This window comes from Pleurodeles waltl, chromosome 8 (assembly GCF_031143425.1).
Source record: "Pleurodeles waltl isolate 20211129_DDA chromosome 8, aPleWal1.hap1.20221129, whole genome shotgun sequence".
NCBI classification, from domain to species: domain Eukaryota; kingdom Metazoa; phylum Chordata; class Amphibia; order Caudata; family Salamandridae; genus Pleurodeles; species Pleurodeles waltl.
In genome coordinates this window covers 1,160,857,211-1,160,874,180 of record NC_090447.1, presented here as the reverse complement: position 1 = coordinate 1,160,874,180, position 16,970 = coordinate 1,160,857,211, and the positions used below count along the sequence as shown (strand labels likewise).

General features: G+C 43.9%; 1 protein-coding gene across 2 annotated transcripts in view; it reads right to left on the bottom strand.

The window, feature by feature from the left end:
* The window catches only part of LCP1 (lymphocyte cytosolic protein 1), a 200,284-nt gene that overhangs the window by 121,306 nt on the left and 62,008 nt on the right, over positions 1-16,970 (bottom strand). For both annotated transcript variants that reach the window (XM_069205396.1, XM_069205394.1), the window contains one exon: positions 13,049-13,132. In XM_069205396.1, the coding sequence (XP_069061497.1) occupies positions 13,049-13,109 (61 nt within the window). In that variant the 5' untranslated portion in view covers positions 13,110-13,132. The remainder of the gene's footprint in view (positions 1-13,048; positions 13,133-16,970) is intronic.

The window sequence follows — 16,970 nt, the reverse complement described above, 5'->3', positions numbered from 1 at the left end:
TATGGGGGAGACCACGCCAAGGGTAGGCAGGGTCCCTCTCAGAAGAAAATGGGGGGTAAAGGTGAGTTCTCTAAAGGACCCCAAGCTGATTCCCAGGGAAAGGATTCCCAACCCCCCAGTGAAAAGAAGCCCGGGCTCTCCAAAGGGAAGCCAGTGGCAGGTGGTCTCCCACATAAGTGCTATGTATGTGACCAGGTGAGTCATGTGAGGGGGGACCCCAAATGCCCCAAAAGTACAAAGCACTCACTGGTGCGCCATCCCAGGGTTTAGCCACTGTAGCGCTTGGGGAGGAGTTGGTTTCAGGTGAGTGGGAACCAGCTGAGATGACCCTTGTCTCACTAGGGGACAGTGAGATGGTCCAGAGAACCCCAGTGCCTGAAAACACTAAGAAGTACAGGCAGTGGGTGACCATCAATGGACAGAGGGTGGAGGCTCTGAGAGACACAGGAGCCAGTGTGCCTACAGTGAGGAGTCAGCTGGTGTCTGAAGAGCAGATAGATCCCCAGGTACTTCACCAAGTAGTTGCAGTGGACAACTCAGAGCGCCTGTGCAGAGTGGCCCAGGTTCCCTTTGAATGGGGAGGGGTCTCAGGTTCCTTGAAGGTAGCTGTGAGTCCAACCATGCCTGTTGATTGTTTGCTAGGCAATGACCTGGAGGATTCCCCTTGGAAGGAGGTGGAACACAGGTCTCACTTGGAGATGTTGGGTCTGCCTGGGTGGGTATGCGTATCCACACGGTCAATGGCAGCCTGAGTAATCAAGAGCCCCTGGAGCCTGAAACAGTGGGCCATTGGACTGCCAAGAAGAGGAAGGGCAGGGGGCGCGGGAAACCAGCCCTAGAAGTTCCCACGGACCAGGATGAGGCGGAGCCTGAGGGTGATGCTCCGGAGCCTACAGGGGAACAGGTGGCTGAACTGGGGAGGTCCCTGAGCTGTCGCAGTGGCAGCAGGAAGGGGGGCCCACCAGGGAAGCATTCTGTGCAGCACAGAAGACATGCCCTACTTTGGAGGGTTTGCGGCAGCAGGCTGCAGACCAGGCAGCTGGCAAGGAGCCAGGATCACATCTGATCTATTGGTAGGATGACCTCCTGTACAGCGAGCCTAAGGTTCCTGAGTCTGGGTCAGCCCATGTGCTGGTGGTACCTCAGTGCTTCAGGGCCTTCCTACTTGGGTTGGCTCATGATGTGCCTTTAGCTGGACATTTGGGGTAGGATGAGGCCTTTGAAAGGCTTGTCATCCACTTTTACTGGCCCCTAATTCCCAGGCACTCAGATGCACATTGCAGGTCTTGTCAGACTTGTCACACAAGTGGCAAGAGTGGGAGGAAATGTAAGGCTCCCTTCCAGCCTTTGCCTGTAGTCAGTACTCCCTTTGAGAGGGTAGGCATTGACATCGTGGGGCCTCTGGATCCTAAGACAGCCATGGGCAACAGGTTAATCCTGGTATTGGTGGATCATGCCACCCGGTACTCAGAAGCCATTAGTTTGAGATCAATCACTTCCCCTTTGGGGAGTCGTGCGTTGATGGGGTTTTTTACCCGCATGGGGTTCCCTAAGGAAGTGGAATCTGATAGGGGTACCAACTTCATATCCATGTGTATGAAGTTTCTGTGGAAGGAGTGTGCAGTAACCTACAGTTTCACCACCCCTTATCACCCCCAAAGTAATGGTCTGGTTGAGAGATTCAACTGCACCTTGAAAGGCATGATCATGGGCCTGTCAGAGCCCTTGATACAGAAGTGGGACATCCTCTTGCCATGTCTTTTGTTCGCCTACAGGGAGGTGCCTTAAAAGGGACTTGGGTTTAGTCCCTTTGAGCTGATTTATGGCCACCCTGTGAGGGGACCTTTGAGTCTGGTTAAGGAAGCTTTGGAGAAAGCTCCTGATAACCTCCCCCCCAGGATGTATTCAGTTACATGCTGGCTCTGAGAAACCAGACGAAGAAATCTCCAAGGGCTTGATTTAGAGCTTGCCTCCTGTTGTTTGAAGTCTCAGGGACAGCAAAGACTTCTCTCTGCCAGCACCTGGAGTTTCTGGAGAGACTCCCGCCCTGACAAGTGGTGCCCTATTTAGTCCCTGGGCCCTTGAAAGGAAAAGCTGGTGAAAATTCAAGAAAATCGACTTCAGACGACTCCGGACCGACGCCGCTGCTGAATCTGGTAATGCCGTATGCAACCTACTCCGTGATCTTTGCTGGAACGCGATGACCTTCGCAGGCCCGATACCACTGCAGCCCCGCCGAAGTCTGCGACTCCGTGGAAGTCGCCGCACCACGTCGTGACCAACGCCGCTCGAAGTGCGTGGATTCAAAGTTTTGCACAGATCCCCGACTTTGCGCATCGGCTTGTTTTCACTCTTCACCAAAGGTACTGTACCTGAGGCTCCGCGTGACTCCGTAGCCGGCGCCACTGGTGTTGGATAGTTGGGAACGACTCCATCACTACGCCATGTTAACATCTCATCGAAGCATTTTGTGTTTTTAAGCGCTATTTTTTACTTTAATCTTCAAAAATTCATAACTTGACTTGTGTATGTCGGATTTTTGTCGTTTTGGTCTTGTTTTGTTTAGATAAATATTTCCTATATTTCTAAACCTGTGTTGTGCCATTTTGTAGTGTTTTCATTAAGTTACTGTGTGTGTTGGTATAAATACTTTACACCTAGCACTCTGAAACAGGGGTTAGCTGAGGGTGATTCTCTGTTACCCTGACTAGAGTGAGGGTCCTTGCTTGAACAGGGGGCAACCTGACTGTCAACCAAAGACCCCATTTCTAACAAGAACAAATGCAAACTTTAAAGCTGATACTCTCCGATGTTTCATTCCTAAACAGATATGATGTGTTGGAAGAAGTGGCAGGGAAAGGTATGGAACAAGAGGCACAAAACAATCTAAAAGGACGGTTCCATGCCGAGCAGAGAGGTCCACAGAGAATGATGGCGGGGACATAATTCCAACCATTAGCTCAGACAGACTCACTTTGATTGTTTTGCAGATGTGTTATGGTCAAATACAATAGTTGTGATAGTTATCAGAAAGGGATTCAGCATCTTGCAGTAAAGTGGATAAAAAACTTGGAGTTGTATGTACTAGAAGACTTGTGGCAAAAAAAATCCTCAACTTGCAAACTGATTTTTGCGACCAGTCTTTGACTTTGCAAGACGACATATGTATTATAAGGTTGTATTGCAAAATCCCAAACTGCAGCGGGTCACAGAATGACGTGCCTAGTGAATAATATTTAGGCTAGTCACTATTTGTCCCTCCTGTGATTGGATACAAACACATGGACGGAGGCCTAGCATACCACCATCCCTGTGTCTGCATTACCAAATGAGAAACTTTTATTTATTGCAGCCTGTGTTCTTTAAAGAGACTCATTGCTGTTTTTTTTAAAAAGCGTCCTGTTTGGGAAATCTTCCAAGGAAGTGTAGGGGAGTGGGTGAGTTGTGGTTTTCGAGGGCCGCTATGCCTGTGGGAGCATTACAGGGGAAAGCAGAAAAAAATCTTCATGTGTCCTCTCAGGGCAAAGTTTAAACGCCTATTAGAGAACTCACAAGGATTAAGATTAATAATTAGTGCTTTTTTAAAAGAATTGTAATTTGTCATGGATTGAGGGGCAGGCTAAATAGAGCTGGAGTCATTCAATATTTATATGAATAGAAATTCGATTTTATCTTGGTGCAGGAGACATATTTATTTGAATTAGAAATTAGAATACATTTTTCCCCTGGGTGGATTAAGGCAGTAATTTGCTTGTCACAATCCTGAAACACCAAGTAGGTGGCTATATTAGTACCTGCATCCTCTGTTTTGATGTTGTTGATGAGACGTGAGCTGACCATGAGGGGAGATAGGCTACTGCGCAAGTTAGAGCTTGGCATATGAGATGTATATTGGCATCTTTTCATTTACTGATGACCCTAAGACATTTCTGACTTTTCTGTATAAGCCAATGGATTTCCTCCTACCCTATGTGATTGCAGGGGATTTGAATATCATTTTAAATATTATCATTCACAGACCTATCATGCCCTACAAATACAAATCATTGTTAAAGGTAGCCCTTAGGGACATTGTATGGGCGTTTGGCCTCATACATGTTGGAGGGACAAGTAAGGTCCTTTTACCAGAATATAAACTTCACTCTAAAAAAGCATAGATATTCCTGTAGATTCGGTTACTTTTCAGTACTGGGGCATTAGGTATTGTTGTTAAGGAGATGGCTAATCCCTCTACTATTCTGTCTTCGACTAAACTGAGGTTAAGGTAATTATTGAAAATGTACATTCTCTCTCTCATCGTGTAGGTGGACCATAGAGAGTTCTGTGGTTGATGAGAGTCTGTTGTTACATTCAGATCACTTGATGAGTGCATTGTGCACATTTAACGTCATCATCATAAAGCTTTAAGTGATTATAACTCAGAAATTCATAAAAGCACATGTAAAAACACAGAGATTTAAAAATGCATAAAAACGCCTAGTTACATGTCGATTATTCACACATAGAACTGCGGCATCGTACACTACATTTTCACAAGCAGCCTACTGCCGAGCAAACCTCATCCTCACTTAGTAGCTGGAAAAAACTTATAAGTGGCATACAGCTTCTAAAATTTCTCGATTTTAAAATAGGAATGAATAACCTTTTGGTATAAAATACATAGAATCTACAAAGGAATGTCAAATGCAGCAACATCTGTTTTGAGGTGCATTCACACGGGCCGTTAATAATGCTGTCTGCAGCATATTGACCCAAAGTGAAGCCCAACCGGTTCAGATTGTGCCTGATCTGAACCAAAATGAAAGAGCGTGCTCCACGGTCCAATATTCATTGTGATCACGATCAGAACGTCTTAAAGCTAGAAAAGAGCTCTTGGCCCACACTTTGTCCTTGCACATGAAGATCGGATAGTCAAAGATATTCTTTAAACCAATAAGCATGCAGGCCTGCTCTATATAACATAACCATGGGATATCAGACCAATGGTTATATTTTAAACAATCTCTGATAAGTTTGTGGTTAAATGAGACACAAGTGTTAGACCAGATGGGTAGCCAAAGCAGTAAGGGAGCTGACTTAACTAGGCCCTCGATATACCAAGGACCCAGCTCCTCATGGCAAAGCAAATATAATTTGAGCTACTGGGGGGCAATGGAAAGAAAGCACTGACACAATTTGGGGGCATATTTACAAGCCGCTAGCGCCACCAGGAGCATCACGTTTTGTGACATTCCGGTGGCGCTGTGCCCTGTGCCATATTTACAGGGCAGCATTAAGCCACTTTTGTGGCTTAACGCCACCTTGTAAATATGGGCCCCTCGACACAGTTTTCTGAGGCAGAGGGGTGGTCACTATCGTGCAAGGGTGCCTGCACTGGCGCTAGGCAGCTAAATTTAGCACCAGTGTTAGGGGAAACACAGGGGTGCTCCGTATTGTTGTAAATACGGCACATCCCTATGTTTCTGAAGCAACGCAGTGTGATGCTGCCAATTTTGACACAGCGCCGGGGCACTTCCCTGTAAATATGCCCCTTGTTTTCCTTGATTTATAGTCCCAAAGTATTCGAGTACCCCCATATTCCAGAGCCATAGGTGGTGATGGGCTGACACTGTGTATTGTATATGTTGAGGAAGGGCGTTAATGGTTTCCCACCCAGTGAGGGAGTGAGATTGAATAACCCCTGCATAGACTGGTATAATTTTAGACTTCAAATGGAATTGTTAATGTGCCAGCGTTGCGTACAGTAAAAAAAGATAGCTATGTAGGAGCAGCTTTGTACCAGCATTTTTTCTGCATGCCTTAGTCTATGACTTGGAATAAATATTAGCAAGGTCAAGATTGAACATGAAAAAATCAAAAAACAGATTGCCAGTTTGCCCAGTCTAACGGGAGTATGCCAGGAGGACAGTGTCATCCAGGTATGGCGATATGGGGAGAGCAAGGGAATTAATAGTTGGTACATCCAGACCCTGTCCCTCTTGTACTGCATTTTGGTTGTTAATATAAGATGAACAGCAAAGGATCCAGGATACAACCCTGGTGAACCCCACGTTCGAAAGTGAAGGAGTTGGTGCATTAGCCCAAGGATCCGAACAGGACCCTAGTGCTGAAGTCGTTATCAAGCACAGACAGAAAATTAACCAGAGATGACTCAATACTCAGGTGAATAAGCCAAAGTTTTGACTGGTTGACATGGTCTAAAATACTTGTGGGGTCCACGAAGGCCAGGTACAATGAGCATCTCCCGGTGATGGTATATTTGCTGATGATAAGGTAAAGATTCTGGCACTGCTCCATTATATCAAGCCCCCCTGAACCCATACTGATAAGTGCTCAAAGTGTCTTGCTCATTGGCCCAGAGCATAATCCTCTTAAAGATGACTCTGCCCAAAATCTTAACAATGGAGTCGATGAAAAAAATGGGCCTACAACACCATGGTTCAGTATGCATATCTTTTTAGAAACTGGGGACAGAAATAGATTCAGACCAAGAACTGGGTAGATTGGGGTTTCTTAAGGTATTAAAAACATTGGTTAACAAGGGAGCCCATCAGGTTGATGTTGATTTGAGGGGGTTAATATGGATGCCATTTGGTCCGGAGGCCTTGTTGAATGGCCAGTCATGAAGAAAGTCAACACGCCTTATGGAGTTCTAACTTGAGCTTAAACAATTGGGAATTACCACCAACTGGATTCCTTTGGTTGTTGTTGTTGCCTGATAAAGAATAAACATAAAAATGATTAACCCACTACTTAGCTGATAAAGGAGACCTTATGCTGGTCATCACATGAGAACGACCATTTCTGATTGAGCTGATTGTTTCCCAAAAAGCTTTTGGATTTCTATATTTAGCAGTGAGGACTAACTGTTGACAGTTATTCTCTTTGATCTCCTTTTGCCTGATGTTTAGGGCAATTCTATACTCGGCACACCGAGAGGCAACTAGATTGTTGTCCTAAGGTTCCCCAGACAGGGCACGACTCAGAAGAAGCAGCATCAAAGCATCTCGGGGACAGCAGTTGGCAGGAACTGGCCGCTTTCATTAGTAGTTTTGGGGCAGCATCATACAATTCAACGAAAGTAGACAGTAAGGCTTCCTCCCACACCTGGCCTGAAAGGCACCTAACAAAAAACCCAAATTTCAATGGGATCGAGTATGTAAAAAGGCATCATGGATCTGCGATTTCCAAGCAAATACGCACATTTTCATGTTTTGGGTGGACACTAGAAAAAATCTTGAAAGGGCTATCCCTCTGTAATGAAAGAGACATCAAAACTACCATGAGTACATTGCGATCTTCATAATTCATATTCAAAATATCAGACGAGATTAACCAACCCGTACCACTGCTAGAGAGGAATATATAGTCAATTACAGACAAGCGGCCTCTGCCATAAAAAGTGGGAATGAATGGCTCACTGGGGTTACGCATTTCATGAATATTAACCAGGTCATGTTCTGAGACGTATGTTTCAGCTCCAGCCCTTTGTTAATGTAACAAATATTAACTACATCAGAGAAGTGCGAAACAGAAGAATGATCCAAAGGGGAGCCAACCGAACCAATCTGGGCATTCAAATGACCACAGATGACCCAATTAGGTTTTTTTTGGGGGAGACATGAGCGTAATTGACATATCCATAATATTAAATAAATCATGAAAATTATTAGAATTAGAATAGGTGAATTACTCGTTATAAACAAGAGAAAAAATGATCTCATTACCACCATTAACATTAAAGGCCTGAATCTTTTTATTTGAGATAGGAATGCTTGAAAAACACAAGTTCAACACAAACTAAATCAAGAATGTAAGGACTCCCTTGGCTCTGCCTGAGTTTGAACTCACCGCAGGGAGTGATAAGCAGGTATACCCATCACATACAATATTATTGACTGAGCAAGTCTCCCGTAACACTACTATGTCGTAGGAGCTAATAAACAAAAGTCACTTCCCATCAATAACATTCAACGCCAGTCGAGAAATATTTCGGGTAGTTATGTTTTTTGTAGATAGAATATTGACCCCATGGTTCAGCAGGAGGAGAAAAGAGAACAGAACAACCAACAGGGAGGGATTCAGGAAAGGCAATAGATGCAATTGACTAAAAATCATGCTCACTCCACAAGCATGAAAATCTGCTGATCTCCTTCAAAACTTCTCAGAACAACTCTTCTCACAAAGCGAATCTGCTCAGAGTAGGAAGTGTTAAAGCATAAGTATACCGAAAGCCAATTAATAATTTTATATCTTAGCTGTTTGTCATCCTCCTTGACATGCGGACCCAAATAAGTGACATTGGTTAAAAAAGGAACAGGGGGCCATGCGTCATGCATAAGACTCGTGGTGAATGACGGTCTGACATTGAGATAAGTGGTGTATGGAGAGCCAGTTGACCTTCCAGGACTAGGTGGGTGTTCTCCATCACATCCTTCTTCAGTCTGTGTGTGCTGCTAAATTCCTTGGGGAATCTCTCTGCATGTAACAGGGAGCCTTTATCACCCACTGCCAGTTTTGGCCCTTGTTCCCGCAGGGAGAAGGGGAGTGATGGAATCAAGTATGATGGGCCTGGCAGGAAGAGAGCCTAGTTAGAACTGAAAGGGTGGGTGGACTAGATCCAGCTTTAAAAAGATACTCATTGCACTTCAGCTCAAATATATGTTTCAGATGCTTGGACAGGGAATCTAGCCTCGGGATGAGAGGTCAATAAGAGGGTTGGGGTTAATGGGCTTTGAATGCCACTCCTGGGACCGTAGTGCTTCCTTTCTATCATTTGGCTGATTGTTGCTTGTAAGAGAGCCGACAATATGAATAGAGCCAATAGCTCTGGGGTGGGCAGTTCCCACTTCTGGGATCAGGACAACAGCAAGAGTAGGATTGAATGCTTTCTCACCTGCGGGATTACCACCGTCGAATGAAGGCTGCCTTTCTGCCAACTCGGGGCCTCAATTACAAGAATCTGATGCATCGTCATCGATCCGTCAGATTTCTTGCCCATGCTGCACATTCCCAAACAATACAATGGATGCATTGTATTTACAATACAGACTTCCATGGAGAATGTTTTCACAGATGTGTCAGAAATTCTGACACATCTGTTGGTGCCAAACTGACGCATTGCTGGACTTGCATCGCTAACCTGGTGCAACTCCAGCAATGTGAGTAGAGTCCCATAGGAAAAACTACTGCATCAATGTTTTGCCTGCTCTGAGCAGGCGATACAATTTTGACACTGAAAAGTCGTAGAATGATCTGCTGAAAAGTTGTACATTTCACTGCGTCAGTTCTATGTGACTTTTTCTGAGGGAACGCCTACCCTGCGTACATTATACCTGGCGTGGATAAAATGTAACCCAGGGCTTCACAAGCTGACACATTGGGCCCAATGCAGCAGTTTGTAAATATTCAGCAGTGTAGTGCACAGATATGAAGACCGTTGCATCCCAGAAACAAATTATGCATCAGTGGTGCAAAGGACTTGTAAATGAGGCCCTCAGTCTTGTTGCCAATAAGGCTTTGTGGGGGTTACATGAATTACCTGCTGATTTACATTTTCCCATAATGGCAGGATACCCATCAACAGATGAAAGAGGGGTTCCACAGCCTCTTATGGGCTCTGATGGGTGCAGATGGGGCCACACTTTGCCCAGCTTTTGCCCAGGCATCCCAAGTGCATTCAGCTCTGTAGGAGATAATACAGCGCTATAACCACCCTGGGGCCCAGCCTCCACTAGGACTCCTCCTCTTATGGCCAAGGGGCTTCTAGGCTCAGCAGTCCTGCCCAAGCCCTCCATCAGTCTCGCTGTGTACATTTAAAGTCTATATAAAGGTTTTTTTTAAACTGAACAATCAAAATGTCTGTCAAAGTAAGATTGAGGAAAGTGAGATCTAAACTAATTTTCATGACTTGAATATATAGCTTATGCCATGTACCTAATGGTCAGCATACAATGAACTACAGATTAAATGTATGCAGGACGCACACATGATGATCGTATGTAGGTTAGCTAATCTGAACTGTGAAATATGGGAAGTAATCAAATTGCAGCACTTTTCATTTTAAGTTTGGATCTCTGATAGCATGGAAAGTAAAAGTTTATCAAGGAAGAAATTACACAGGGCAATTATATATCCAGTCAGTAAAGCCAGGGTAGATGCTAGCACACGTATTGAAGGTGCATGTGTACATTATTTTTCAAATATTTATGAGGTATGTTAGTTTCCAGATGAAGTAAACGTTACAGGCTGGCTAGATAGTTTGATGCTTCCTAGCCAGTATTTATAGCAACAGCAGGAGATCCAACACCCTGTTAGTGAGGGAAAAGTCAGAAGTGACTTAAAAATGCTTAAAGCGGGAAAGCTCCAGGTCTGAATAGCCTTCTTTCATATGTCTTTAAAGTATTTGTAGCACAAGTGAGCCTGTTTTTGTTTTGGTCGAGATGTTTAATAATATTCTTTGTGGTGACAATCGCCCTATTTCACGGACACAGGCAACTATAGTATTGGTTTTGGAGTCTGATAAAGATATATGATATACGATGGATGCAGGCCAATTTGTTTTTTAAATAAATACTATAAATATTTTTCAGCTATATTGACTAGAATGCTAAGTAAGTATTTAAAGGTCCAAAGGTTTGGTTTCTGTAAAGCATCTTAGAGACTAAGTAAAAATAATTAATCCTATAGACATAGCAAAGGTTTACTCAGTCCGCTTGGCGGTATGCACCTTGAATGCCACCAACGCTTCTAAAAGAGTTAATTGAAACTTTCTTTGGTGGACCCCTGAATCATATGCTGTGAGAGCAAATTATGATTTAGACAGTACGTTCTTTGTATGCTAGTTCTTGTGCCATTTTTCCATAGACACCTGGGAACTGTTTTGAATAACTAGGGATACAAAAAAGTATGTCCCCTTTCACCTTGTCTTTTTGACATATGTATTGAGAATTTGGCAGAGAACTTGAGGCAGAAGTCTGAAGTAACCCCCTTTGTTTACTTGAGATGTTTTTATAAAGCTACGGTATTTTTGCAAACACCGAGGAAAGTTTTACACTGGTGCCTGGAAAACTATATTTTTCTTTATCTGGGACTTTCTTACGATCGCATTTCGAGATTGTAGAGCATTCAAAATGCTGCTGCTCGAGGCATTCTGGGACTTACAAACATTTCACATCTTCCCTCTCATCTGAGATCATATCTTTGGCTTCCTGTCAATAGATGTTCTTTCACGTGACAAGCTAACCTAACACCATCTCCAGAGTCTGCCGTGGAGCCTGCACCTTTTCTGCGCTTCCTGCCAAGGCCCAGAACTCTCTATTACAAAAATTCAGAACCACCACTACTATTCTTGAATTCCACAAGCGTCTAGAACACATCTTTTGTGCACTTTAACATGATTAACCATGTAAATTCTTAATTTTCCTTTATAACTTCCACCAATAGAAAAACAATGTTAGGATCCATTGTTCCAATCTTGCACCTTCATGTGTCCTTTAGGGGTAGCAGCTGCCTCTGGCACTAATTTGGCACCATTCTTGACTACCTGGCACAAAAGACTTTGGGGAAAAAGTACGATTTCAAACCCTTCTCTATTCAATCATTTGTGACTTTAGCAACAGTGTCTTAGAGCAGAGCTCCTTTAACAGGCAGCCCATGTCTCTGTAGCGACAGTAAAGAATTCTTGACAGTTCGACAATAATACTTATGTAGCTGCTAAAGAATGAATGATATAATAGCCAGAATCAATGATTGTAATGATGTCAAGGACAATAGCCTGAGCTTTAAACTAAACAAGTCACCTACTGTGAAACATCTCTAGGAACCATTGTGATATGTTTTATAGCACAGGCATTGGAAAAGAGCACAGACAGTGATTTAGTGGAAACATGATCAAACACGAAAGTAGAGGGTGGAAGTAGTGGGAGAGGGGTAGACCCTGCTTCTCTGGCCTATCCCTGTAGGAGTTTAGGTGACAGTGACCACCAAGCATTTTACAGCTTTATAAGCATGGACCAGGCCTGAGAGGGAGTTAGATGAGCCTAGTAGGCATTAGAGCATGAAAAGAGTATTTATAGCCTGTAGGTATATTAACTACAATAGTAACTAGAATACATACATTAGAATAGGAAACTGCCAGAGAAGGTAGGCTCACGAGACATTATACACTTTTTTACAAATGTGGCACAGGAACATATATGGTCAATCCCTGATTGACTGGTTTGGTACAGAGGAGCGTCTGGAGAATTATGGTGCTGAGGCAAAAGGGCACCATTTAAGGAGTGGGATTTTAGGCCAGGCGTCTAAGGATATATGAGCTTGAAGGAAAGGAGAAAGTAGTGTGATAGGGTAATGGGGAACCGAGAACTCCAGATGTAAATTCATTGGTGAGTCAAAAGATAGGTGTATCAGTGGACCATCAGGGGAAGGAACTGACATAGGGTACTGTACCGAAGTTTGTAGTTGAAACTTTCTTTAGTGGTGGAGTCCCAAAATGTCTTAGAGCATATTGGGCAGGTTGGGCAGATGTAGGAAAGCAGGAGTGTGGTTTATGGTGAGGAAGAGCTAGACAACATGATAGAGTGCCATAGTAGACATATAATTATAAGGGGCAAATGAGATCAATCAAGAGAACAACTCCAGTGCTAAAATTATAAACTAGGCTTAGTGGGCGTGGAAATGCTAGTATTAAGGTCATTTGCATTTGCACTAGGCATCTCTGTTTGTTGACAGAAAGCTCAAAGAACTATGACAGAAAGTTGTAGGTAAGCATACAAACAGGTGTGTATACAAACACATAGAAAGGATGGGAGCAGTCAGGGTGCTTGCCACGTCGAAACTAACAGGGCATTTGACCTATCAGCCTATGTCAGTGGAGGGCTAGAGCTCAGGGTAATCATTTAAAAGAAAGAGACGTATGTAGTGCATAAATATATAGACCCATATCAGTTTGTTCGGCTATATACTTGAGATACATTTACAGACAATGCTTACTATATACCAAAGTAAATTTTGCTGTAAAGTTGTAGAAGGTAATTAAAGAACTTACCAATTTTGCGGAAAGCCTCTGTGAGCTCCTGCATCTCTTCCTCTGAGATATGTGTTGCCATGGTTTCTTTTTTAACAACAAGATCTGCAAGAACAATGATTTTATGATAGCTTTTTAGTATGCTACGTGACAGGTTTTTAGGATCTTATTCTTAAATTAGTTACTTGTTTGAAAGATGCAACTTGGCAAATTTAGGAAATATGATTGAAAATGTTCCTTTTTTCTACCTTCTTGCTTTCTTTGCCTTTTCCTGTATTTTCCATTTTACACTGTGGTCTCCGCATGCTCCCATCACCCCCTGCAGGTTTGCTATCCTTATTTCACCTCAATTTGTTTTCTACTGGCAAGAGTCCTCTCTTTTTCCTTTCGGATTGAACCTCTATGCCCTGTCTTTCTGACTTGCTCTGTTACTGCACTTGCACATTGCCATGGTTACCAGTAATGCTTGCTGCAATGGCTCTGTTATATCATACAATGGCACAGCCAATAAACATACACTGTAGCAATCTAGGTTCGATAACCTAGCTCTCAACCATGGTCCACGCTCTCTGTTTCCATGTTTGCACATTGCCATGTTTCCCTGGGTTGCCTTGTAGCAATAGATCTATTACATCACAGATTGATAGGGCCAATGAGCACATAATATGTATGAATATATCTATATATCTCTATATCTATATATATATATATACTGTATATATATTTATATACCTCATTTATGACATCACTGATAACCCCCATATCCCATGGCCTTTTTTTTATTGAAGTTGAGGGGGCCACGTGGCTTCCCTCACCAAGCCTTTTTAGCCCTAGGGGCCCCATCCCCCAGAACTGTTTTTGTTTTTTCTGTGAAAGGGGAAGGGGGATGCATGGCTCCACTCCCCAAGCCTTGTTAGACCCTTGGGATTCAATCTTCTTCTATGAAAGGGGAGGGATGTGGCATGGCCTTCCTCCTCAAGCTATATTAGGCCCTGGGGACCCCACCACTCTGCACCATTATTTTGTATTAAACAGAAGGGGGGCTGCGTGGCCCCCCTCTCTGAGCCTTATTCCACCTTAGAGACCCCCATCCCGAGGGCTTTTAAAAAGAATAAATAAATAGGAGCAGGGTGTGAAGCCCCCCTCCCCAAGCCATGTTTGTCCCTGGGAACCTTATCTCCCCAGGGCATTAGCAAAAATAAAGGGAAATGGGGGGCTGGTGCCAACAATCCCCGAGCCTTGTTAGGCCCTGGGGATATCATCCCTCAGAGCCACTATTGAAAAGGGGGAGGTGGTCATGTGGCCCCCAGGACCTCTAGTATAACTGAACAGGAGAGGGGCTATTCTGTCTCCCCTGAGCCATTAACAGCCCCAGAAACCCCAAAGGGCTTGCACTATGAAAAGTAGGTGCCCTGATGCCCACCCGCGGCACCCACCATACACTTACTGGGGGCTGCATAAGGAACTCCAGGGTCCCCACAGCCCCAGCCAGGTCCCTGAATGCAACGGGAGCTGGTATTGCTCCTGCCCGATGAAGCAGCTACTTATGCTGCTGGCTCCAGGTGTGAGCAATATTTTGATCTGAAATGGATTACAAGTCAGCATTTTTAAAGCTCTCGCTGGCTGGAAGCAGACTTTGTATTTACTCCCACTTGGTGGGAGATAAAAAAAATGTCCTGCCAAGTGGGAGCAAACATAGGTTTGCCTGTCCATGTGGTGAGGGCAGGGAAAGCACTGTGTCACAGGGGTGGTAGGCCTGTGGCATAGCTACTGAGCTGACCTCAAGGGATGGGGGCCCTAGGGCCATTAATCGCTCAGGGAGGAGGGCCATGAGGCCCCTCAACCTAGTAAGTCGTTTTAGCAGTCCTAGTGGATGGTGCTCCCTAGGGCCTTTAGACCCTATTGGAAGGAAGGCCGCGCAGCCTCCCTCCCGTTTTTGAGAAACTTCGGCCCTGGGGTTGGCTACCTGGGACCTTTAAAGATTTGGGGGCAGGGTACAGCATAGCCCCGCTCCCATTTATCATTCAAATCAGTCCCAGGAGATGAGGTCCCCGGGCCTCTGATGGCTCAGGGAGGGGGGGCACTCAGCCCCCTTCACCTTCCATGAAAATTTCAACCCCCATGGTTGGGGTCCCCAGGGCCTTTAGGGGCTAAGGAAGGGTCAGCACGTGGCCCCCCTTTTTTCATGGGCTCCCTTGGACCTATAATGACTCAGGGAGGGGGGAGCATGTGGCTCCTCTCTTTATTCTATACAGCCCTAGAGGTGGGCTTCCAGGATCTTCTCATTAATTAATGCAGCCCGTCCACCATTTCCTTTTTTTTCTTGATCCCGCAGGAGTCCCGTGGGATCACAGCATTTTTTTGCCAGGCCAGGCCTTGGGGGTCAGTGCTTCTGTATCCTGCCCTCTCACATTATTTTTCTTTTTTTACTTCAGGACAGGGCACTAGATCCCCGAGTCCTGGAATGACCGCTACGGCAACCAATCAGAGTGATCGCTTCTGCAGGAGTCTGACTCCTGCGGGAGCGAGATGGCCCAAGGAAAATAATGCTCCCTGAGCCAATCAGAATGCACTGTTTTTAAACTAGTGCTCCTACAAGAGTATCTCAAGCCTTTCTCACACACTACTGAAGGGATTTACCACAAATCAGAAAAAGCACAATCTGCATACCAAGATGTAGCTTCCTGGCAAATTTAGTGGAATTCCGTTCAGACGTTTTTGACGCAGCCCTCTTAAAAAAGTCTAACTAAATGCATTGGGATTTTCTGTTTTGGGACTACCTTTTTCTCCGCGCCTGCTTGACAGATCACCCCAAAACTTTCTGTGCACAAACTAGTCAAAAAATATCACCTTTTTGGAAAGATTCGTGAAGATTGGTCAATTTATGCCAAAGTTATTAGCAACACAAAAACGCTTTTCCTATGGAACAGCTGAACTAACTGTAACTACCCACTGGTGACTGCACCCTCAACGTGCACTGCTAATTGCTCGACATATTACATCAGTAATTGCATATTCTAGGAGATCATTGATAATATCATTGCAACATTTGCAGTAACATTATTGATCTGAGAACTTTGCATGGTGGGGAGCAAGTTATAGGTACCTTAGGGAACAAGTTATAGTTACCTGAAATATATCTAACTATAACAGCTTTATTTCTATGGTTATTCTGATCCTAACTATAACGTCCCAGTAACTTTTGTTTTTTTAGTGAATTTACAGATAGATAGATAGATAGATAGATAGATAGACAGACAGACAGGTAGATAGATAGATAGATAGATAGATAGATAGATAGATAGATAGATAGATAGATAGATAGATAGATAGATAGATAGATAGATAGAAGTAGCTCGGTGACACCAATCACCTTAAGCTAATGAAGTTCCAGTATGTAAATGATGAGGTTATACTACACGTTTTGTTGAATGTTCCAGCATTTGTGCTAAGACCTTAATGAAAACAGCCTTACAATTCTTCACCTGGCAGACATTCTTGTAAAAAAAACATTGTGGTGACAGTCAACGTTTAAAGGATTGGCTACAACAACACTGCTCGCTTACCCTTCTCAGTAGTTTTGGTTTCTATGCAAACTGCCCTAGCACTGGAGAGGGACACTTGAGGCATAAATTTGCCATTTAAGTAAAAAAGTTAAATTGATATTATAAACTTTACAGTAGGAATACAGTTAAGGACTTTGGCCTAACAAATGTGTCAGTTCTCTGTTTATTAGTTCTTCTGATCCTGGCCTGGCTTTCTCTGCGCTTAGTATCTTGACAGGCAGTCCTTCACACTTTTTATCGTCTTGAAGCAAGTAGAGCTCTCTTTTTCTATCTTCATTCCTTAGTCTTATCTTCTATCTTTTCCCTTTTTTACACTATGTCTGATTCTGAAGAATATGTTACAGGTTCGCCTGTTTTACTTCACTCTTCTGTGCATG